Source organism: Hyperoodon ampullatus, assembly GCF_949752795.1.
Source record: "Hyperoodon ampullatus genome assembly, chromosome: 3".
Classification (NCBI taxonomy): domain Eukaryota; kingdom Metazoa; phylum Chordata; class Mammalia; order Artiodactyla; family Ziphiidae; genus Hyperoodon; species Hyperoodon ampullatus.
Genome location: NC_136916.1, coordinates 102000798 through 102026542, shown reverse-complemented (window position 1 = coordinate 102026542; position 25745 = coordinate 102000798). Strand labels below are relative to the sequence as shown.

The following is a 25745-nucleotide window of genomic DNA, read 5'->3' as shown; positions in this document are numbered from 1 at the left end:
TTACAAGTCTACAGGTCTACTTGTTGGTAGTAGTTGAGCTTTTCCAATAGGATTTTTTGGAGAACCTTTATACCAGACCCTCTCTTTTTCTGAAGGTCTTCTAAGGACCCTGTTATTTATGCCACGAGAAAAGCCCATATCATTATTTACAACAGATTTTACTATATCATGATTTGTCAGATCATCCAAGGGAACCTTAATTTGGCCATTAGATATCACTTCCTGCTTACAAACTCTGGTGGACCCAAGAGAAGCATTTCCAGAGTTTGGGTGCCTCTTCATTTGTGAGAAAGATGTAGAAGTTACCTCCATGCTTGATTTTGAAATCGTATCAACATTCGACTGTTTGCATGATGTAGACTTCTGTTCTTTAGGACTTGATCTGGTACATGGAATAGAGGAATCTTTTGACGTACATTCTCCACGAGAGGGAAGAGCACTATCACAGCTCACTGATTTAACCAGAGGAGAAGCAGCATCACCAAGACTTGCTAATTTATGTCTTGGAGGTTGTCCACCATACAACAACAAAGAATTAATTCTTCTGACAGATTGACGGACAGGCATACGCTGAAACTTAAGAGGTGACTTAACTTTTGTCCTATTTGGTTCATGTAAAGAAAGATTGTTAAACCACTGTATGTGGTCTGAAACCTTTCCATGCTCTGTCATTTGTAAATGTTCAGAAACCGTTTTATCACATGTTTCCACCAGTGACTGCTGTTTAACAATTCTCACAGGCCTAGGTTTTGACAGGTTTGCGCTATTACGCGTAATCTGCTCTGAGGAAGAGGCGCTAGCCACGTCCTCTCTAGAAGCTGCACATTTCAGTAAGTTCTCTTCAATCATATTTTCATTCTCCTTTAATTTAGTATTTAGTATATCCCTTGGGGACTCTTGTTTCTTTATTTGTTCATCACTGGGCAATTCCTGCTTGCTTAAATAATCTTTTGGTATATTCGAATGAATGCTGTCTTCTAGTTCTATCTTCATCTGAGTTGAGTAACATTTTATAGTGGCTTTTCTACCCAATTTTTGAGTTTGATGTAGTGAGAAGTCTCTTTCTGAAAAACTATTTTCATCTTTACTAGTGTGGTGTTCATTGGATTCTATCACAGTGAAATTATTAATTTCAAATAAATTTTTTCCTGGGCTACATTTGATAGAAGATGTTTCATTAAATTTTACTTTCCCTACATTAGTTAATGATGACCGCCTGTGATTTATCAATGCATGAAGATTACTTCCAGATTCAGAAAATGCTTTCTGAATTTTCACCACAGTCTCTGTGGTCAGGTTATTTTCATCCCCACTAAGAGAGCTGCCAGTTACGTTGTTATTATGCCTACTGTGTATATTAGAAGGGGTAAGCTCATATGACCTAACAAGTGACTTTTCAACCATCATATCGGGCTCCAAGGAAGAGTTTTCCACCTCAAGAATTGCATCTATTGGAGAAGCTTCATTTCCATCTATTTCTTGAAAACTTGAATTACTAGGTCCTGTCCAAGACATCCGGTAATTTCTTCCACCTAGTCGCTCTGGAGTTAATAAGTTTTCCTCAGACTTACTGATCTTTTTTGAACCTAAAATAAAGCAGTTCAGTGTTTTTAATCATTTATATCTGATCTAGTTTTGAAATGTTATTCAAATACATGACAAATTAAATACTAAGCATTTAATTCCAATAAACTAGATTTGTGTTAAGAGATAATTTTTATCTATAAATATGTCAAACATCTTTATACTTACATTTGTAAAGATCATCCAATTATTCATAGAAAAATACATTGCAATTCCAATATTTTCACTATTAAAACACGAATTTTCAATTTCTAGAACAGTAAATTACTTAATATATTTTATCATTAAAAACAACTAAAGGTTATAAGTCAATTATATCTCACTAAAATGGGAAGAAAATTTTTTAAAAAACAACTAAAGTAGGCTTTTGGGGTAAAACTCTAACAATATCATGTAAATGTACCTTTTTTTGTTAATCTTTCATCAATATATGGGCTAAAAAGCAGACCTGTGTTTACAGATTCAATCCTATTTTTTAAACTTTGTTGATTTGCAAGTCGTCGACCAACATTTTCAGATCTATCGACACCAGAACACACATTCTGTACAGAACAAATTGAAAAAGTTTTGGTTAAGAAATAAACCTAGTTAATTCAAAACATTACTTTGTAGTTATCAAAATCCTCTACAGCTGATTTTAAAAGGCGTGTATATAATTGAGGAACAATATTATAGCAAACACAATATACTTGCATGCATGCTGATGAAAATTATAAGCATTTGACTTGGCTATTAGTGGATATTTTATGATCTAAAATAAAAACAGCCTCACACATTAACTTAAAAAAATTTTTTTGTGTGTGATGACTGTGCCAGTGCCTGTTCACAAGAGTGAAAGAAAACAGAAAACAAAAAAACAGAACAAAATCTTACCTCATGGAATTTACATTCTTGATGGGCAGATTTAGACCAGAAGAAGACAGACAATAAACTATAAAGTATAATATACAATACATAAGGTGAAAAGTGCTAAGGAAAAAGCAAAGCAGGGTAAGGAGGATACGGAGTGGTGAAGGGTGGGGTATAATTTTAAACACAGTGAACAGATTTGTGAGTAAAGAAAAATGAGAGCGACAGTCATGAAGGTATGAGGGGGAAGAACATTCCAGGAGAGGAAAATGCCAGTGCAGTTTCTAAGGCTGAAGCAAGGTCTGGCACATTTGAGAAACTGCAGGAGGCAAAAGTGAATGAAGCCAAGAGAGCAAGGGAGGGTGGCAGGAGGAGAGCTCCAAGAGGGAGGCCAGGAACAGATCATGCGGGGCACTGCAGATCAGTGTAAGAACTTTGGCTTTTCTTTTTTTCCCCTCAGAGTGAAGCAAGGAGTCACTGAAGAATTCTGAGCAGAGGAGTGACATGAGTGGCATGATTTAACTCTGATTTTTAGAGGATAATTTTGGCTCTAGTACTGCAGCAAGGTAGAAGCAGGTAGACCTACTAGTAGGAACTTGTAGTAATCCAAGTTCCAGATGACATAACTTAGAGAAGGTTAGAAATGTAGTACTGGTGAGAAATGGTCAGCCGGGATAGACTGAAAGCAGAAGTTAGACAGGATTCCCTAATGGTTTCGACAGTACATATGAGAGAAAGTGAGGGGTCAAGAATGTCTGCATGCTGTTGGTGGGAATGTAAATTGATACAGCCACTATGGATAACAGTATGGAGGTTCCTTAAAACACTAAAAATAGAACTACCATACGACCCAGCAATCCCACTACTGGGCATATACCCTGAGAAAACCATAATTCAAAAAGAGACAGGTACCACAATGTTCATTGGAGCACGATTTACAACAGCCAGGACATGGAAGCAACCTAAGTCTCCATTGACAGATGAATGGATAAAGAAGATGTAGCACATATATACGATGGAGTATTACTCAGCCATAAAAAGAAACGAAATTGAGTTATTTGTAGTGCGGTGGATGAACCTAGAGTCTGTCATACAGAGTGAAGTAAGTCAGAAAGAGAAAAACAAATACCATACACTAACACATACATATGGAATCTAAAAAAAAAATTGTTCTGAAGAACCTAGGGGCAAGGCAGGAATAAAGACGCAGATGTAGAGAATGGACTTGAGGACATGGGGAGGGGGAAGGGTAAGATGGGACGAAGTGAGGGAGTGGCACTGACATATATGCACTACCAAATATAAAACAGATGGTTAGTGGGAAGCAGCCGCATAGCGCAAGGAGATCAGCTCGGTGCTTTGTGACCACCTAGAGGGGTGAGATAGGGAGGGTGGGAGGGAGACGCAAGAGGGAGGGGATATGGGGATATATGTATACATACAGCTGATTCACTTGGTTATATAGCAGAAACTAACACAACAATGTAAAGCAATTATACTCCAATAAAGATGTTTAAAAAAAAAAAGAATGCCTGCATGGCTTTTGGCCTAAGTGATTAGAAGAATGAATTGCCATAAGTGAGATGGTGAAGACTGCAGGTAGAATAGAAGTGTGGGTGGAGGAGACGGGGAGGAGTGGAGAAATAGCAACAGTGGAGAAATGCATCTTGGGAGCTCTATTTGGGGCAGGTTACACTTGAGATGTCAACACCTCCCTACTTGGGATCAACACCCAAGTAGGGAGGTCAAGTAGGTAGGTGTTAAGCAGTCAAGTTGTTCAGGAGAGCATTTTGGGCTAGAGATATAAACTTGAAGTCATAAGTATATACATGATGTTTAGGGCTGATGATCACCCTGAGTGAGTGGAGTGAGAAAAGAGAAACCCAAGGGCAAAGCTTTGGGCACTCCAATGTAAAGGAATTAGAAAATTAACTGACAAAGAAGGAAGAATATCATGAGACTATATGTCCCTGAAGCAAGGAAAGAAAGTATGCCAGAGAGGAGCAAGTCATCAGCCAGGTTTACATGCTGCTGACATATCAAGGCTAACAAGGACTGGTCTGAGCAATGCTGAATTCATGAGTGATCTTATGAGAGCTGTTTCAGTGAGTGTTGGGGATGAAAGCTTCACTGGAATTGATTTCAGCAGAATAGAAAAGGAGGAACTGGAGATAACAACTCAAGTGTAAGGGCTGCTATAAAGAAGAGCAGAGAATGGGACAGTAGATGGAAGAGAGGCAGGGTTGAGTCTTTTAGCATCAAGTCTTCAGCTTTATCCTAATATAAACTTCAATGAAATGGTGAAAGACACTTACTTCATCTTTGCTACTTTTCCCTAGATTAAATTTCAAACGAAGAGATCTTCGAACCTTTTCTTTACGGCTGATTTTAGGAGAGAAGCAGTCTGCTTTTCCTGATTCCACCCTAGAAAGAGTCAAATTAAAAACATCAGTTTATAGCATAAGAACTGGAATTCCTACAAAATAAAGTTTGAAAGTCCAGAGCAAATCACATTGTTAGTAATGAATAGAGTAATAATTTTTTAGGTTTAAGATACCATATATGAACACATTGTATTTGCATAAAAATACAAATATTTTATAAAATAAACTTTCCTGTTTATCACAAGAGTTTAGTCACTTATAAACCAGAATCATTAGAGTAGACTAGCTTTTTATATTAACAGGAAATTTGAAAATTACACACATCAACATAAAATAGGATTTTAAGCAAGCAAAATGGATTCAAACTAGGAATCTTTCTCTAGAGGATATGCACTTGATTAATAAGACTATAAAGGCAAAGGGGATTTTTAAAAATTATGATTCAATTATGATTCTCAGTAGAAAGACACAAAATATTTTATTAACTGTATATACCAAATTTTTATCCAACCTGGATAAATTACCTGCCAACTTTTTTGCTTGCAAGCCTTTTACTTCGCCTTAGCACACCTGAACTGATCAAATGGTTTCCATTCACGGTGACAGGAGAGAGTGAACTCTGAGATGACCCTTCTGGGCTTGTATCAAAGTGAACTATAAAAATAACCACACATGATAGACCACACATACTCATTTTCTTTTCAAAGTATAAAATATTAATAGCAATTAGATTTAAAGTCTTAATTTCCACCCCTAAACAACCACAAAATCACATAATTTCTGGTTAGAATCTTCAGGGGTCAAATAACCCAAGTCAACTGAAAAAAAAATCTATTTCTTACTTTTTAGTTACCAATTAAAGGTCAGATTAAACATTATTTTTATATTAGAGTTTTGCTTTAAACTCTTTTAATACTACAAGGGAGGGGTGGGCACTGTTGCAGATTGGAGAAAGAGCAAGCTTTCGAGACAGACTTGAGTTTGTCCACCACTTACTAAATGGCTTTAGGCTCTAAAACTGGACTTCTGTGGTGAATATAAATATTACTGTAACATATATAAGATGTCTAGCACAGTACCTGGTACATAAGATTAATTAATGCTGTTATCAAAAATAAACTACTGAAAAACAATTTAGTATCTGAGTATCCAGTATGCACCTGCTAGCCAACTTGCTGTCTACCTGACTCTGGAGTGCAATTTGTCCAAAATTTTTGGCAAACAAAAACTGATGATCTATAACATACACCTAACCACTTGGCTACTGCCATATTCCATGATAACAGCTGGAGGTTACAACAGCTCATTTTGATTAAGTTATTTAACACTATACCATGAAATAAACTATAATAAAAAATTAGGGAAAAGTATAATAGTTATAAGCAAAGGCTCCATATACATTTGATTTGTATTTGAATATTGCCCAGGATACACTCAACAAACATGAACCCTTTCAACTTATCATTGGTATCGATAAAGAATTCACACAGGTCCCCAAACAGAAATAACCATGTTTTTTCAATTACAAAAACAGAAAATAATACAACCATTACAGTGACTTTTTGGGTGCATTTGGCTAAAAAGAAAGCTTGGAGGCAATATGATATATCCAATGTGACATAGGTAGCTTTATTCTAGGGCTGCAGTCTAGTTATCTTGAAAATGTATCAGTGGTGACAAGGAGGCACAGTCAGAATAGATGGAATAACACACAGTTACAACACATATTAGAAAAAAATTAAAAATAAGTACACTATGGATTGTAGATTAATATTGTTGGTTACATATATTAACGAAAAGCATCATATCTGTTATAATCTAAACTTAGAAACCAACTCATTTTCAATTTTGCAGATGCAATTTATTGAATTGTGGCTGAGAAAGTAGGGTCAAAGAAAAATGGTGAGTTAAAATAATAGAATTACTGATGTTGAACTTGTTAATTTTTTTATAAAAGAAGTTTCGCTGGTTAAGCAGGCTCATACTAATGTTACAGTAACATAATGTTTAATCTATTTTTTGGGAGCTTGGAGAGAAGGAATCTGCAGGTTCATTTCTTGGGGAAGATGATGTACTGCTAATAAACAAAGGCAGGTAGAACTATGATTCACATCTGTCATTTGGAAGTAGTCCTCCAAAGCAGAAAGCCTTTAAATACTAAAAACACACTAAGTTACTTTAAAGGAGTTTAAGTCTCCAGCCTGTGAATACAGATAGAACTACAGACATAGCTTCAGAGTTCTTATCATTACACTTTAATGAACCACAGAGAACCTGAAGGACCATAGAGAACAAGTTGCTATTCTGTTCACCTTTTTAATAAAACAAACAAGGAAAATGTAAACCTTTCAGATAACAAAAGCGAAAAAGAGGCTTTTGGGAAGAAAATCTCATAACCCAGCTAACAAATTCAAATTGAAACTCTTAACATTGCCTGAAACCAAAGAAAATCTAAAAGAGTCAGAGGCTACTCACATTTTGTCTAAATGTGACACAAATATGAGATGGAAGACTCTGGGCTTAGAGTTTCAATTCATTTTGGGTTGACCATAAGTTAATACGAGCCAACTTGTATTCTACACATGCTAAAGGAGCCAACTCAATCCAAGATCACACTAACAAAAATTAGGTATTCAAATTAGCATGATTATATTTTTCTCTGGAGGGTCTGGTTGGCCACATTAGGAACTTGTATTTCATTTGGAATAAAATGGCTGGGCTGGTAAGGGATGTGGAAACCATGCCATAAGGATGGCTTTTTATAAAAGCCACTTGAGTATAAAACTTTAAAAATACTGCCCCCCAAATTAACCCACAATGGTACTTCAATGGTAACACCCTTACTCTGCATTCAGAGATGCTCAAACGCTGGTGACCTCAACTCAACAAAAGACAGCAATCCAGCCACAGCTACAGATCCAGAAGTAACTAAAGTAGAATTTAGGATGTTCAATCACGTAAAACCTGAGCACAAGTGCTATCCTATCCACAGTGACCCATAACTTTCAATAGGCATGGCAGTAAAACACACACACATACACACACACAGACACACAGACACACAGACACACAGACACACACACTAATTATACTGAACCACTGTCTATTTTAAAAGTTAGGGGACTTTATAAAATTCAGAGATTTGATAAAACAGAATAACACTCTGGCTCCTAAAGGGTCATATTAATATGAAATAGCACTTTGCCCAGAATAGGCACTCATGTTAATGTTTATAACCCAATTATATAAATTCCATTTGTTACCTGATACTGGTGTAGAACTGCTACTGAAGAGATTACCTGGCAACAACTCAAAGTTAAAATTGTGCTTGATGGACTTCCTTTTCTTACTTGAGAAACCATGGGAATCTACCGGCAGTTTACGCTTAGCATTTGGTGTAAGAATCATTGGTGAAATGGATAGCTGGGCTGAAAAAAAGAAAATTTGTTTATTCTCCCACAAAGTTGATAAAATACAAACACTTTATATAATTTCTTCTTATAAAGCTATTTCTTAGAACCAAAAATGGGGGGGGATACGTTTACATTAACGTTATCAAATATATATTATAAAACTAAATTAACACTATGCAATTACTTAAAATAAAAACAGTGAAGTTGCAAAGAGGCCAGATTCTTAGTAACTTCAACACCAAATAGAATAAAAGATGCATATAATTCACATTAAAGAGTATTAAATAGGCAAGAAAAATTATAATCAAGGTGTTGAAACAAAAACTGATCTAAATATTTTTGATTTTCATCATAACTAAGTATTAACCAGTTAATGTCTTCAATCTAGAAAACAAAACAAGTAATCAAATTTTCTATTACTGGGTTGAATAATTTCAGCCCCAAGCAAACCAAAAAACAAAAATTGGAACAAATACTAATAAACTTCTGGTTCTAAAATAAAAATGAGATTATTTTCACATATTCAATATCATCCAACTTACAAATGGAAGAACGTGATTCAGAAGATCAAAAATATAACAACAGACTAAAATAAATTCATACCTACAATTTTAGGTTCACTATATCCAACGTAATTATATATTATGCATTACATATATATATATCCAATGTCATAATATTATAGTAAAATATCTCCACTGAAAATTACATTTGGAATTGATTAAACAAAATAAGTTAGGTAATCATTATCATAATTAATTTTTGTATAATATATATAAACATCCACTTAAATAAATATATATAATACCTACCAGTTCTTTCCTGTTGAGGTGTAATAGAGGGTGTCCTGTTAGATTTAAGTTTATTTAATGCTCCACTAACAAAATCTGAAATGCAAGGCATATTTATAATCATATAATCAATTATAACAACATTTACCTAACTTTTATCAATAATTCATATTGCTATTTGTGGTCTTTTAGCATCTAAGTTTGTATCAGCTTATATGTTTTAAAGTCACTTAAGGTCATTTAAAAGGAATTATTTCAAAATAGGGGAAAAAAAACTAAAGGATATATTTGTATTCCATTCCCCTCTTATACACCCATATCTCTCAATAAACAAACAAACAAACAAACAAATAAATAAATAGGAAGACATTAAATACAGAATGAGGGACTTCCCTGGTGGTCCAGTGGTTAAGACTTTGCCTTCCAATGCAGGGGGTGTGGGTTTGATCCCAGGTCAGGGAGCTAAGATCCCACATGTCTTGCAGTCAAAAAACTAAAACATAACTTTAAAAATGGTCCACATCAAAAAAAAAAAAAAAAAAAAAATCAAAAAACATACAAATAAATAAATACAGAATGAATTGTAAAACAAGTATCTATAATGTATAGAAAGAGTATGGAAGAGGAAATCATTACCTTTTGAGGAAGGAAAGAAATGGCATTAAGAGAGGAAGCTTTGCAAGGGAAATAAAACCTGGACAGTGTTCTGAAGGATTTGTAGGTGTTGATTAGGGTGGAAGGTAGAATTCAGGCAAGGTGACTAGTATATGCAAAGGTATGTAAGAAAAAACAGAATTTACGTATACTAGAAACCAGGAGTTTGATACTGCTAGAGCAAATAGTGAACAGTGGATATGGTAAGAGATAAGTCTTGTGTATTAGGCAGAACAGGGCTGTGTATCATTTTGAAGAACTTGAACTTCTCCAAAGGCAAAAAGGAACAAAGTCATCATTTCTGCACTTTAGGAAAATCACTAAATCTGCAGCAGTATGACAGATTTATTGGGGGGTAAGCCTCCTTGGATGGAGACAGGCAAACTAGCTAAAGGTTCTTCTAAGTATGCTATTCAGTCATTCAACAAATATCTATTTTGTACCTATTATGTGTCAGACACAATGAAGATACAACAGTGGCCAAAATATGAAACAGTGACCTTTACAAAACTTATTCTATTGGAGGAAACAAACATTAAATATACTAAGGAAATAAATACCTATTGACAAATGGGTAAATAGTGTGAAGTACAAATATAACAACGGATTTAGATTGTGGAGTTAGAGGAGGTATCCTTGAGGAACTGATATTTAAGCTGAGACCTGAAGGAAGAGTGGGAATTAGCCAGGCAAGAGAAGAAGGTCTGAACTGAGGTAGCAGCTGTGGAAATGGAGGCAGTATTAAAGGTATTTAAGAGATCAAAGTGATAAGACTTGGTAGACAGTGGGATTTGCGAATGAGGAAAGAGCAGATAAGGACATCTAGAATTCTGACTTTGATGACTGAGTAGACAATGGCGCCATCCAAAGAAACTCAACAGGCCAAGAAAGAATGGAATGACATACTCAAAATATTTAAAGATAAAAACTGTCAGCAGTATCATTCAGATATGAAGGAGAAATAAAGGGTTTCCCAGATGAACAGAAGCTGAGAGACTTCATCAGTGCTAGACCTGCCTTACAAGAAATGCTGTAAGGAGCTCTTCTACCAGAAATAAAAAGGCAAAAGTAAACAAAATTTTGAGTAAGATGATAAACAGAATCAGAAAATTGCAACTCTATATCAAAATAAGTTGTCAAACAATTCTATAATAAAGGTTAAAGGGAAAAGAGCAGTAAAACTATAGCTACTTCAATTTGGTAGAGAACACAAAACATAAAGAGACAATTTGAGACAACAGAAACATAAAAGGTAAAAGGAAAAGGATGAAACTCGTATAGGCAAATGAAGGTAGTAAGATGCTATTGGCAGAAAAAGGACTTTTATCTGTAAGACAATTTACACAAGCCTCATAGTAATGAGAAAATATAAATCTAGGGGGACTTCCCTGGTGGTGCAGTGGTTAAGAATCCGCCTGCCAATGAAGGGGACATGGGTTCGAGCCCTGGGCTGGGAAGATCCCACATACTGCAGAGTAACTAAGCCTGTGCGCCACAACTACTGAGGCTGCACTCTAGAGCCCACATGCCACACTACTGAAGCCCGCATGCCTAGAGCCTGTGCTCCGCAACAAGAGAAGCCACCACAATGAGAAGCCCGCGCACCACAACGAAGAGTAGCCCCTGCTTGCTGCAACTAGAGAAAGCCCTCGTGCAACAATGAAGACCCAATGCAGCCAAAAATAAACAAACAAAATAAATAAATTTATTAAAAAAAAAATATATATATATATCTAGAGCAGAGCCACATAATATAAAAGAGAAAACTGAGAAAAACATCACAGAAAACCACCCAACCAAAATGGCAGACAGAAACACAAAGAAAAAGAAACAATGGAGATACAGAACAAACAAAAGATAAAATGGCAGTACTAAGTCTTCATCTATCAATAATCATCCTAAATGTAAACAGACTGAATTCACTAATCGAAAGACAGAGTGGCTAGATGGATTAAAAAACAAGACCCGGGCTTCCCTGGTGGCGCAGTGGTTGAGAGTCCGCCTGCCGATGCAGGGGACATGGATTCGTGCCCCGGTCCGGGAAGATCCCACATGCCGCGGAGCGGCTGGGCCCGTGCGCCATGGCCGCTGAGCCTGCGCGTCCGGAGCCTGTGCTCCGCAACGGGAGAGGCCACAACAGTGAGAGGCCCTCGTACCGCAAAAAAAAAAAAAAAAAAAAAAGACCCAACTATATGCTGCCTCCAGGAGACTTACTTCAGCTCTAAAGATAAACATAGGCTCAAAGTGAAGGGATGGAAGATGATACTCCAGGCAAATGGCAGCCAAACGAAAGTGGGTATAGCCATACTCATATTAGACAAAAATGACTTCAAGCTAAAAAAGTTAACAAGAGACAAAGATGGACATTATATAACGATAAAGGGGATAATTCACCAAGAAGAAACAACAGTTAATATATATGCACCTAACATGTAAGTGCCCAAATATATAAAGCAAGTATTAACAGACCTAAAGGGAGAAACTGACAACACAGTAACAGTAGGGACTTTAACACCCCACTTACATCAATGGATAGTTCATTCAGAAAGAAAGTCAACAAGGAAGTAGCAGTTTTAAATGAAATATCAGATCAGATGAACTCAATAGATTTATACAGAACATCCCATCCAAATACAGCAGCACACACATTCTTCTCAAGAGCACACGGAACATTCTCGTGGATGGACCATAATTTGCGACACAAGTCTCAATAAGTTTAAGAAGACTGATATCATATCAAGCATCTTTTCCGATCATAATGGTATGAAACTAGAAATCAACTACAAGAAGAAAGCTTGAAAAATCAGAAATATGTGGGGGCTTCCCTGGTGGCGCAGTGGTTGAGAGTCCGCCTGGCGATGCAGGGGACACGGGTTCGTGCCCCGGTCCGGGAAGATCCCACATGGCGCAGAGCGGCTGGGCCCATGAGCCATGGCCGCTGAGCCTGCGCGTCCGGAGCCTGTGCTCTGCAACGGGAGAGACCACAACAGTGAGAGGCCCGCGTACCAAAAAAAAAAAAAAAAAAAAAGAAATATGTGAAGACTAAACAACATGCTACTGAACTACTGGGTCAATCAAGAAATCAAAGGCGAAAAACAAAACAAAACAGGTGAATCCTACCAAACATTCAAAACAGATTTAATACCTATCCTTCTCGAATGCTTCCAAAAGACTGAAGAGGAGGGAGAACGTGCTAACTCATTTTATGAGGCCAAATTTCCCTGACAACAAAACCAGGCAAGACAATGCAAAAAAAGAAAATTATAGGCCAGTATCTCTGATGAACATAGATGCAAAAATCCTCAACAAAATATTGGCAAACTGAATACAACATTACATTAAAAGGATCAAACACCCGCAAATCAATCAACATGATACACCACATTCATTAATAAAATGAAAGATAAAAATCATATGATCATCTCAATAGATGTAAAAAGCATTTGACAAGATTCAACATCCATCTGTGACAAAAACTTTCAATAAAATGGGTATAAAAGGGAAGTACCTCAACATAATAAAGGCCATATATGATAAACCCACAATCAACCTTATACTCAATAGCAAAAAGGTGAAAGCTTTCCCTCTAATATCAGGAAGAAGATAAGGATGCCCACTCTCACCCCTCTTATTCAATATAGTATGGAAAGTCCTAACCAGAGCAAATAGGAAAGGAAAAAATAAATAAATAAAAGATATCCAAATTGAAAGGAAGAAGTAAAACTGTCACTATTTGCAGAGGACATATTCTATATATATATATAACCCAAAGACTCCACTAAAAACCTATTTGAAATAATAAGAAAACAATCCCATTTTACAATCACAACAAAAGGAATAAAGTACCTAGAAGCAAATTTAACCAAGGAAGTAAAAGACCTGTACATTGAAAACGCTAAGACACTGTTGAAAGAAACTGAAGAAGACACAAAGAAATGGAAAGATACTCTGTGTTCATACATTAGAAGAATTAATACTATTAAAATGTCCATAGTACCTAAAGCAACCTAAAGACTCAATGCAATCCCTGTCAAAATCCCAATGACATTTTTCATGTCAACAGAATTAAAAATCCTAAACTTTATATGGAAACACAAATTCCTGAAAAGCCAAAGCAATCCTGAGAAAAAAGAACAAAGCTGAAGGTATCACACTCCCAGATTTCAAATTATATTACAAAGCTATATAGTATTCAAAACAGCCTGGTATTGGCAGAAAAACAGACACATATCAATGGAACAAAATTCAAAGCCCAGAAATAAATCCATACATATATGGACAATTAATTTATGACAAGGATGGCCAACAGGCACATGAAAAGATGTCCAACATTACTAATTATTAGGGGAATGCAAATCCAAACCACAATGAGATACCATCTTACACCTGTTAGAATGGCTATTATCAAAAAGGCAAGAAATAACAAGTGTTGGAGAGGGTGTGGAGAAAAGGGAACCCCCCATACACTGTTCGTGGGAATGTAAATTGGTGCAGCCACTGTGGAAAACATGAAGATTCCTCGAAAAATTAAGACTAGAACCACCTTATGATCCAACCATTCCATATGAGGGTATTTATCCAAAGAATATGGAAACACTAATTCGAGGAGACACATGCACCCCTATGTTCATCGCAGAATTATTTTCAATAGCCACGATAAGGAAACAACCTAAGTGCCCATCAATGGATGAATAGATAAAGAAGATGTGGTATATATATATACACAATGAATACTACTCAGCCATAAAAAAGGACAAAATCTTGCCATTTGTGACAATATGGGTGGACCTTGAGGGTGTTATGCTAAGTGAAATAAGCCAGACAAAGACAGACAAACACCGTATGCTTCCACCATATGCTTTCCAGATAAAAATCCCAAACAAACAAAAACAACCAAAATAAATAAATAAACCAAAACAAACACATAGATACAGAGAACTGAGTTATGGTTACTAGAGGGAAAGGGAGGTGTGGGAAGGGCGAAATGGTAAAGGGGGTCAACTATATGGTGATGGATGGAAATGAAACTTTTGGTGGTGAGCCCACCATAGTGTATATGTAAGTCGAAATTTAATGTCCGCATGAAACTTACAATAATGTTATAGACCAACATCAGATCAATAAAAATACATAAACAGTAAATTTTTAAAACGGAGGGGGGAAGCTTGCTGGATAAGACATTTAGGCTGGGTTTTGACAAGTGGATATTATTTGAACAGTAGAGGTAGATGGAAGTAAATTACATCAATAAAAAGTATAAGCAAACGAACAAAGTGTCTAAAAAACAATGAATAAAGAAAGCAGTTTGACTAAAGTATAGACTGCATAAAGGAGAGACAGGATACAGTAGAAAGGCATGGTAAAGCAATCCTATGGAAGATCTTTAATGTCAGGCTCCAAATATCAGTATTAATGAAAGTTTCTGAAGGGTATGCATGTGAGATATGTGATTAGAGTTATATATTATCAGCCTTGACAGCAATAAGCAGGGCAGATTCAAGGAGGAGGCACAAAGACCAAGAAGGAAATTCTTACAGTAAACATGCAGTAAACACTGCAGATAGAATCTTACAGAACCTGAAAACTGTATGAATATAGACGGTAAAGTAAGAGTTAGGCACCTATGGCTTAAAGCTGTGACTAGAGAATGGTGGTACCATTAATAGAAAAAAGAATTCGAGAAGAACCAGTTTAAAGAAGGTGAAGATGATCATTTCAAAATGCTGAGCCCAAGCACCAAGGAAAAGCAGAAGTGTGATGTCTGCCTAGTAGAGACTTTTACTAAAGTGGTTTGACATTTGTGAGATAACAGTGGTAGAGATTTAAGTGTTCATCTATTTAGATGCAATAAGTGAAACTTACAGGAGTGAATGAAATCACAAAGGGAAAAGGGTAATAAAGATGATCTGTATCCAAGAATATCTGAATTTGGGGTAGGAAGTTTTATGGGTTGAATTGTGTGCTCCAAAAAGATATGTTTAAGTCCTAACTCCCAGCACTTGTGAATGTGACCTCATTTAGAATTAGGGTCTATGCAGATGAACTCAAGTTAAGATGAGGTCATTAGTACACCCACTGGTGCCATGACAGTTCAGAGGCCGATCATAATAGGCCAAAAAGTGGGTGGTACTCCAACTCCTGGAAATCCCCACCTCTCCTCCAAGATAGTTAGAATATTCCTCCCACTTGTTAGCCTATGAAATTACCCAGCCCATAAAAACTAACGACCCTCACACCTCAGGGCCACGCTTGCCCTTCTAGACAGTCTACCTATTGCCTTCTGAGATGGCCCACACTCTGTCTGTGGAGTGTGTATCTCTAAAATAAACCTTTCACTTAAAAAAAAAAAAAAAATGAAGTCATTAGGGTAGGCCCTAATTCAATGTGCTTGGTGTCACTACAGGAAAAGTTGGACAGAGAGACACCTAGGAAGTTCGCCATATGACAAGACAGGCAGAGATTGGAGTGATGCAGCTGCAAATCAAAGAATGGCAAGGGGCTTCCCTGGTGGCGCAGTGGTTGAGAGTCCGCCTGCCGATGCAGGGGACACGGGTTCGTGCCCCGGTCTGGGAAGATCCCACATGCCGCGGAGCGGCTGGGCCCGTGAGCCATGGCCACTGAGCCTGTGCTCCGGAGCCTGTGCTCCGCAAGGGGAGAGGCCACAACAGTGAGAGGCCCGCCTACCGCAAAAAAAAAAAAAAAAAAAAAAAAAAAAAAAAAAAAAAAAAAGAATGGCAAGAATCGATAGCCACCACCAGAAGCCCAAAGAGGCATGAAAAGATTCTCCCTTAAAGGTTTCAGAGGGAGCATGGCCCAGGCAACACCTTGATTCTAGCTTCCAGAACTGTGAGACAATAAATTTTGGTTGTTTTAAGCCACCCAGTTTGTGGTACTTTGTTACAGTACTATACTGTACAGTACAGTACTTTGTTACAGAACAAAGAAGGCATAAGGGAAATCTACAAAGGAAGCAAAAAAAAAAAAAACAGGAGGAGGCAAAACCATACCAGCCAAAAGATTCAAAAAGGCATCGGACAGTTAATAGAAATTGGTTCTGATACTCAAAAGATAAGAAATTTCCTAAGGCAACTGGAGGAATAGCCTGTCTTCTGGATCAAGAAGATTAAGAAGTCTCATGATTGATTCCACCATGAGGAAACTTTGGTTCTTTTTGATTCTTCTTTCCTAATGTTTCCTTCATTATTTAGTTCATACTGCTAATTCATATTATTGTTTCAAGTCATGATCTCACACATGGACTATTGCCACACATTTCTGACTATTCTCCCTACCTCCAAGTCTCAATTCTCCAAACCAGATGATTTTCTAAAATAGTGTAATCATGTTATGCCTCTCTCCAAACCTTCAATGGTTCTCCAATACCCAGTTTAATGTTCTAATTCTTTAGTGTGAATTCAAGCTTATCATAATACCATCCTAATCCCTAGGATGAGCCACTCAAGTCATGCAGACATAGATTACTTCTACCTTACAGACACAGACATAGATTACTTCTAGCTTACACAAATCTTTCTTCATAGCATTCTCGAATAGGATACAAATATTCTGACCCTCCACCCAATTCTCCTAGATTCTACCCATTCTTCAAAAAGGTTCAGTTTAACTTTCTTTTTATAGTGTCCCTGGTCATTACAACCAGGGAACTTTTCTCCCTGGAATGCAGTTTATGTTTGTGCTAAATATCTAGCACATAATATTAGATTATATTGTCATTTTTATTTTTCACAAGCATGTCATACCTCCCCAACTATGCTGTAAGCACCAAAAAGGCATACACCATAGCTTATGCTTTTTTATGTTCAAACACATTTCAGGCAAAAGCAGACTGCTGTACGTCCACAAACAGGACTGCCACGACCGCTTACCTCCTACACTTTGTCTTCGCTTTCTCTTATAGTCACCAGGAGTTTCATAATCACCTTCTTCAAAGCCTTCTAGTGATGGAGTAGCAGAGAGATCATCAATACCCAACATAGCTGGTATCTTTTCTAGGATAAAATCTGGAACATGCCCTAAACGAAAATGTTCACAATTAAGATTTTTCCTCTACTCCCCCTCAAAACATTTTAATAGTGCATAGCCACTTTCTAACAGTTGTCTTCATAGTTCACTTAGAAAAAGCTGGGATCTCCCTCATTTAAACAAATCCCATTATTTAATAATGCAACTACATCTTACCAATAGCTGATGCATAATCAATAAGAGTTTGTACTACTGCAGCCTGTAATCGTAGCTTTTTTTCTGTGTTAGCAGACATCTTCTCATGCCCTTCACTTGTCTGAAGAAGATTTGGTGCAAATATCACAGCAAGATTGCTGCTATCCATCTTATTCTCACGGCACCTTAAAGGAAAAAAGGTTTTATGAGATAGAGCTAAAGATAAAAATACAGTGTTAAAATAACATATTGGGCACATTTTGAAGACCTCTTATTTTATCAGTTAAACACAAACCAAGATATAGTTACCCTTCATCTACCCATCTACATGACTGGCTTGAAATAAGACAGAACCAGAAATACACAGCCTCTCCGTGCTTAAATATATGTCATAAAAACATTGCTACCCATAGAGTTCACGCTTTGTTTTTCCACACAAATTGAACACATTTCTTTGATTTTTCAAACCCACACACAGAAAATTCAAAGTACTGAAGGCAGCAAGTATGTCTAAAACAAGCAGGCTCAATGACAGCAGGGAGAAGGGACAAATTTGAAAAGCAAATCGCAAATATTTTAGAAACACAATAATCTGAAGCCATTCAATGGACTAAGAAGCCTATAAACACCAATAAGCCCTTAAGACATTCACCATGACAACCCTAAGACAGCAAGGAAATATTATATTTGGTATATTGTTTTTTTAAATTATACAGGGTATACCTCTTATAGTAAGGAAAAATATAATATTTTTAAGAAAAATTTCCATGCCAAATCAAATTTAATTTCTTATCATAAGGGTAAATCTAGCTAGTTGAGAAATTAAACTACCATCTCCCAAAACTTTTAATTACTACTCACCTAAGAGAAACTTTCCTGAGAAAGTTAAAGAAGTATCTTAATATATCAATTGTGTGGTCAGCCATAAGACAGGAAAGCAACAATGTAGCTTTATTCTTCTCCTCAGTTCTTAATTGTTGAGCTTTGAAAAGTGCTTCATGCAAATCAGCTGGGAGAATGGGCTCTGGCAATTCCCTAAAAAACTGCTTAAGAAGCCCTGCAATATCACAAGGAGGTGCAGAAGACAGGCATCTTTCACCATGATCCAGTTTATTCTGAAAAAAATACAACAATCTTGAGCGTTCGGGGGCTTAAGGGTTTAATGCAAATAAAGTATCCTTTCTTATACTCTAAAGAGCTTTCTTTAATAAATTTCTCTTAACTCTTGTTTCAGTATTTATCACTTCTCTTTAGAAGTGATAAAACAAAATTTAAAAAAAATTTTACTTCATATAGTACATTATAGGAACAAGTACCATGAATTTGAAAGTACTCTGTAAACTTTTAAAGCATTATATAAATAGCTTGATTGTGACAATCATTTCACAACATATACATATATCAAAACATCAGGTTGTACACCTTAAATGTATTTGTCAATTATACCTCAATTAAAAAAAACATTATATAAATGATATACGTTTTGGAAAAAAGAAAAAGGGTTCTGCCATGAAAAAAAGCTATCTGCAAACTCAATTTCTGTCCATAATTCATGTAATAGTTTTAAATATTTCAATCCTAAAAACCAAATTAAAAAGTGGTACAAATGAAAAATTATAGTTCAAGAATATGCTTACCTTTAGTGCTTTTAGACGAATAACAGATCCTGATTTCCTAAAAAGCCCTTCTGTATGAATATGTTCTTCTAAAGATGTGCAAGCATCAACAAGAAAACTGAAAGAGAGAACTCTTTTTAGGTGGTAAGACACACATCTCACTAAATCCTATTCTCCTGCCAGAGACTACACCCCTTTCAGCTCTGATGCTACAAATCTCTTTAATCTCTGTGACAGAAGGTTACTTTTAGTTTTCCTTCTTGCTTCCTAAATTCTTCTCTAAGGCCCATCTTTTTACCCATGACAACTTCAGTGAGCCTGCTCAATCCTTGATCCTTGCCAATCTTAATCCATTTCTCTGCTTCTGCTCAGAGCACAAGATCTGTCTTTTTTTACTGCCTTCACTTCTTCATATCCCAGTCTTTGCTCAACCCTCTGCAATCAGACTCATCCCCATTACTCCATCAAGATCACTAATGGCCTCTGCCTTGCCAAATCCATGGTCAACTCACTGTCTTTATCTTGCTTGTCCTACCAGCAGTTGATACACTCGACCACTCCGTGATTATCTTGAAAATACTCTTCACTACACTTTTGGAATTTCTGCTGTCTCCCTGACTGCTCTTTCTCAAACTTCTTTTCTGGCTCCTCTTTTTCTGCCAGACTTCTCCATCCTAGGATCACCCAGGGCTCTAAGGCCTTCTCCATTTCTTTACCTATTCTCTCTCCACAGGTGATCTTGCACAGCACACATAGCTTAAAAAATCTACCATCAACTACATTTGCCCAAAAATAAGGCAAGGCTTTTTTTTTTTCTCACCAACATTACCTGTCAGAAAGTCAGATATATCCATCCCAGTCCTTACAATCCTTCTCACATTTAGAGGTGTGTGCTCAATTTCTTTATACTGAATAATTTTTAACAATCAATATTGGCTTTAGATGCTTAGGTAACAGCTGGTAACAAAAAATTTGAATGGATGTCAGCTGCAAGCAAATGAAAGCATTGTACTGGTGCATAGTGGCTGAATGTTGCAGAGTAACTGACAAACTTTCTTTTTAAAAAAGCAGACAAAGAAACTATAACAAAGATTTAGGGCTTCCCCGGTGGCGCAGTGGTTGAGAGTCTGTCTGCCGATGCAGGGGACACGGGTTCGTGCCCCGGTCCGGGAAGATCCCACGTGCCGCGGAGCGGCTGGGCCCGTGAGCCATGGCCGCTGAGCCTGCGCGTCCGGAGCCTGTGCTCCGCAACGGGAGAGGCCCGCGTACCACAAAAAAAAAAAAAAAAAAAAGATTTAGTCATTATTACTAGAGATATGACTGCAATTCTAAACGTTGAAAATCATCACTAAAAAGAGACCTTTCATAGGCCATTTAAAAAGCAAAATAGTAAGTGGTTACCTCATGAAGATCGTGAATCTGTATCTATAGGGTGAGTGAGGGAAAACTGTTCTAAGGCAGCAAGGTGTTCAACAAATACTTTTGGACAATGCACCAATTAAAAACCTAAGTTATTAGACTAGAGTAGCCAGAATGAACCTTACTTTGGATAGAGGGGAAATGAATTAGTAAGAGCTAAGGTAGTATCTTTCTACTACGCATTTTTAAACCATTTTCTTAAGCTGTAAACTTCCCTAGCAACTTCTGATGCAGTTAGTCCTAAAGGTTATTTACAAATAGTGACACAGAAAAGCTCAAGTGTTAAATAATTTATATTCACAAATACTCCAATAGTTAAATATTCTTTTGTCCAACATTTCTAAGACAAAAAATATTTAAATTATAAATGAATTGGTAGTTCAGTATATTACTGAGTATCATCAAAACAGCAATGAGGGCTTCCCTGGTGGCGCAGTGGTTGAGAGTCCGCCTGCTGATACAGGCGACACAGGTTCGTGCCCCGGTCCGGGAAGATCCCACATGCCGCGGAGCGGCTGGGCCCGTGAGCCATGGCCTCTGAGCCTGCGTGTCCGGAGCCTGTGCTCCGCAACAGGAGAGGCCACAACAGTGAGAGGCCCGCGTAACACACACACACACACACACACACACACACACACACACAAACAGCAATGAAAAAATCGGTACAGAATGGAAAACTCTGCCTTAATAGAACAAAAATAATTTGCTTTCTAACATTTATTCATCACTAAACCTTAAAATTCAATCCTGAAAATGAGTACAAATTAAAAAGTTAAAATATGCAAAAGTTTAAAAAACAACTTCTAACATTAGTTAATGAGAAATAAAATCATTTGCTAGTTCCAACTAATTGTGTGCATGATTCAACTATTTATTGTTAAACATTCCAATACCAGTTTGAAACATTTACTCTTCACTTCAAAGTTTGCTCACCTTGGAATATGTCCATATTCTGGAACAACAGACTGGGGCAATGCATTAAAAGGTACTCCAAATACTTTACCCTAAAATGACAAAGTCAGTTACTCTAACACAAATATTAGGCTCAATATAAGTTTTCTTAAACGTTAGGCAAATTAAAAACATCACAAAATAAAACAAGATAGCAGAAATAAACTACTGGTCAAGACACAGAAAACAATTACATCAAGTATATTTGTTAAAAAATAACTACTTTATACTAGATTTTATGTTAGGTGCTGGGAGTACAAAAATGGTCAAGATAGAGTCATTGCCCTTAAGCAACGCAGCAAATTCCCTCAGTTTCCAGTCCCACAACAGAAAATCAATCCATTTAGTGTTCAGTAAGGAAATTCTTAAACAGAATTTGGCCCAATATGCTAACATTTCTGGAAAATACTACAAGCTCCTTTAGTAACTATATAAATACTGACCTTAAACTTTCTGTTGGTCACCTTATAAATACTAACTTGAACAAAAGGCCAAATTGGCCTATAATAGTAATTCCTGTCACTCAGTGAGTACTTCCTAAAATTATATCAGGGTGGTTCCTTTTAGACCTGATTATCTTTTCCATGCTCTATGGGAGAGTACTAATCAAACTGTTCTGAGGTATCCAAGGAAGGGATTCTGCAAACAATTTAAATTTCACGTCGTACTTTCAAAACCAATTTTAAAAAGTCAGAGTTGAATGTATTACTCGCACTCAAATTTTAATACATTTGAAGATCCCAAGAGCACATCTGTATGTTGGTTAACTTGAGTGTTTGTGCACACCTCTGAATAAAGAATCTGCCACTATCTTTGGGCATATATTCAAACTTCTTAAAAACGAGTCACTGATTAAGAAGGTTGTAGCTTTGTCTTGGACTTAAAAGTAAATTCAAGTGATTTCCCTGGTGGCTCAGTGGTTAAGAATCCGCCTGCCAATGCAGGGGACATGGGTTCGGGCCCTGGTCCGGGAAGATCCCACATGCCCACGAGTGGAGCAACTAAGCCTGTGTGCCACAGCTACTGAGCCTGTGCTCTAGAGCCCACGAGCCACAACTACTGAGCCCGTGTGCCACAACTACTGAAGCCTGAGCGCCTAGAGCCCGTGCTCTGCAACAAGAGAAGCCACCGCAATGAGAAGCCTGTGCACCGCAGAGAAGAGGAGCCCCTTCTTGCCGCAACTAGAGAAAGCCCGCATCCAGCAACAAAGACCCAACACAGCCAAAAATAAATTAATTAATTAAAAAAAATTTCAAGGCTGTATATGTCTGCTTATATGAAATTAGATTAAGTGGGCATACCTAATCACTCATGTTAATTTAGTTTAGATACATCTGCTCTCCATGAATGCTCTTGAAGCACTTGTGTTTTAAGAGCACCTTATTTAACCTGTTATTTATAAGAAATCATTCAGGGAATTCCCTGGCATTCCACTGGTTAGGACTCCACGCTTTCACTGCTGTGAGCCTGGGTTCCATCCCTGGTCGGGGAACTAAGATCCCGCAAACCATGGTGCGGCCAAAATCATTCAGCATTCTTAATCATTTGACAAAATCTTACTAGGCCTTTTTCAAGTAGCTGGCTCAATTTAATTGACGAATATAGAAAAGACTGTGTAGCATAGTGCTTAAGTGAGCAGGCTCCTAGAGGCAGGACTGCCAAGTTTTAAAGCCTGGCTCTTCCACTTATTAGCTGAGTGACCTGGATTAAATGATCATTCTCTGTGCCTCAGTATCCTTATATAGGTCCTAAGTCATAGAGTTGCAGAGAAAATTAAATGAATTAAAAGATGTAAAACATCAGTGTATGACAAAGCAAACATTCAAAGAATATTTGTTGCTGTTACAATTATCATTTCAAGGTGAGCTATTTAAAAAAAAAAGTTAGGGGGACTTCCCTGGTGGTCCAGTAGTTAAGACTCTGTGCTTTCACTGCAGGGGGCAAGGTTCCATCCCAGGTTGGGGAACCAAGATCCCACATGCCGCATGGTGCAGCCAAAAAAAAAAAATTAAATTAAAAAAAAAAACGTTAGTATGGGCAACCCCTTATTTGGGTAAATCAGAATTTTCTTGATACTGTGCAACCAAAATGCAAAAATAAATCAGATGCTGAAGCTGATTGTAAGTTTACAAATGTCTTACATAACCAGAATTCAGGGTTGTTTTTTTTTTTTCAAGTCTCATTATGCTCAATAACTGGCTTCACAAGTAAGTGCTATAATTTAATCTCATAAAATAAAACTAATAACATGCTTTTAAAATTTTATGTATTAGAACATCACTTACATCATCATCTTTAAAAAGATGTCTAGCACGTTTCTTAAAGAGCTCAAAACTATCATTAGATAACATAACAAACACCAAAGAGCCAAAGAAATCTAGTATTCAAATAATTACCTAACATGTTAGATCTCGTTCGTGTTAACACAATGATCTTCTGTGTTTCTCTATTAGAGTATTTTTATTAGGGTTTCTAGCATGACTACCAATTAGGATGAGGACCTCTGATTATCATAACAACTAGCTGAATAAGTGGCACGTGACAGGCATTGTGTGCTAGCCTCATCGACAGATCTTATAATTTTTTTAAATCCCCTAAACAACTCAACGAGAGATACCATTCCCATTTTATAGAGTAGGAAACTAAAGCTTAGGACAAGCAGCCCAAGATCACACCCCAGGTAGGGGTAGAGCAGGAATCAAACTCAGGTCTATCTGACTCTAAAGGCCAAGTGTCAGTTTTTCTTGAGGGGTGAGAAAAAAATCTGCATACAAATTCTTTCATATACGTACAAAACCTACTATATTTGAGATCTTGGAAAGCCAGTTTTACAATCAGAAGAAACCACTTTGTTTTTAAATATAAACAAATATGTTGCCAATAAGTTGCAAACAACAAAAATAATTTCTCCAGAATTTATAAGCTGTTAAGAGGAATATAAATTATTTGTCAGTTTTCTTCTCCAAGTACTTATTTTCTTTCAGAAACTATAAACTGTTAAGAGTTTTGAAAATTAATTTTTAGTTTTCATCTGTAAGTATTTAGAAAGCACCATATAATTAGGCAAGTAAATCTAAAACAAAATGCTTTATATTCAACTTATTTTTCACAATGAAATTCTTGATGATTCTGTAGATATTAAAATCTCATTCGAAATCCCCTAACCTCAACCAACCAAAAATCAACAGCTTCTGAATCATTCCACTGTGGTTTCTCAATTTACTCATTAAAAAAAACCCACAAAACCTTTATGTCTCAAAAATATGATATAGCCAAGCAGCAAGCATGTTCTTTTCAAATAGGTGAATATAAAGTTATTATCTAAAGCCTATTCCTAATACTGTCACACCTCATCTACTGATTCATTTAAAAAAGGTACTGGTACCCCTTGTTCCTCTCCAAATATTACTTAAACAGTGGTGGTGGGGTAGTGTTTGTCTCCCTTCCCACGTGCAACTTGTTCAAAATACTTACAATAACTTAGCAGTATCTGGAGACATTTTTATTTGTCACAACTGGGACACGCTACGCGCATCTAGAGCATAGAAGCCAGAGATGTTGCTAAACATCCTATAATGCACAGAACAGCTAACCCCAATGCCCCCCAAAGAATTATCTGGATCAAAATGTCAATGTTGCTGAAGTTGACACACTTAAACATGTTCTCTTTTGGATCCATACAGAATGAACATTTTAGCATGACCTGGTAATAAATGATGATAGGGAATACGCCCCCCTCCTCCTTTCTTAACCTAAACCTCTTTCCCCAGAACTTACCACGATTTCCGTGGCTGCTGTCTCCTGTCTCCTGCGATCGCACTGCCCACGGCCACCCTTGACCTTAATGCCATAAACAGCCCGAAGCTGTTGTACAACGGCCAACCGCACCAGCCTCTGATCCCACAT

At 37.0% G+C, this 25745-nt stretch overlaps 1 protein-coding gene across 2 annotated transcripts; it reads right to left on the bottom strand.

Moving 5' to 3' along the window:
* Positions 1 to 25745, bottom strand: LOC307050852 (rho GTPase-activating protein 11A-like; the record flags this gene model as incomplete). 2 transcript variants are annotated; one of them, XM_079701080.1, is made up of 12 exons in its annotated part: positions 1 to 1586; positions 1988 to 2126; positions 4749 to 4857; positions 5342 to 5471; positions 8081 to 8245; positions 9043 to 9117; positions 17562 to 17708; positions 17875 to 18038; positions 18715 to 18968; positions 19491 to 19587; positions 21822 to 21892; positions 25617 to 25745. In XM_079701080.1, the coding sequence occupies 12 exons, from the start codon at positions 25743 to 25745 to the stop codon at positions 1 to 3; spliced, it is 3066 nt and encodes a 1021-aa protein (XP_079557206.1). The 2 variants fall into 2 exon arrangements, with proteins under 2 accessions (XP_079557206.1, XP_079557207.1); XM_079701081.1 differs by having other exon boundaries at positions 4803 to 4857.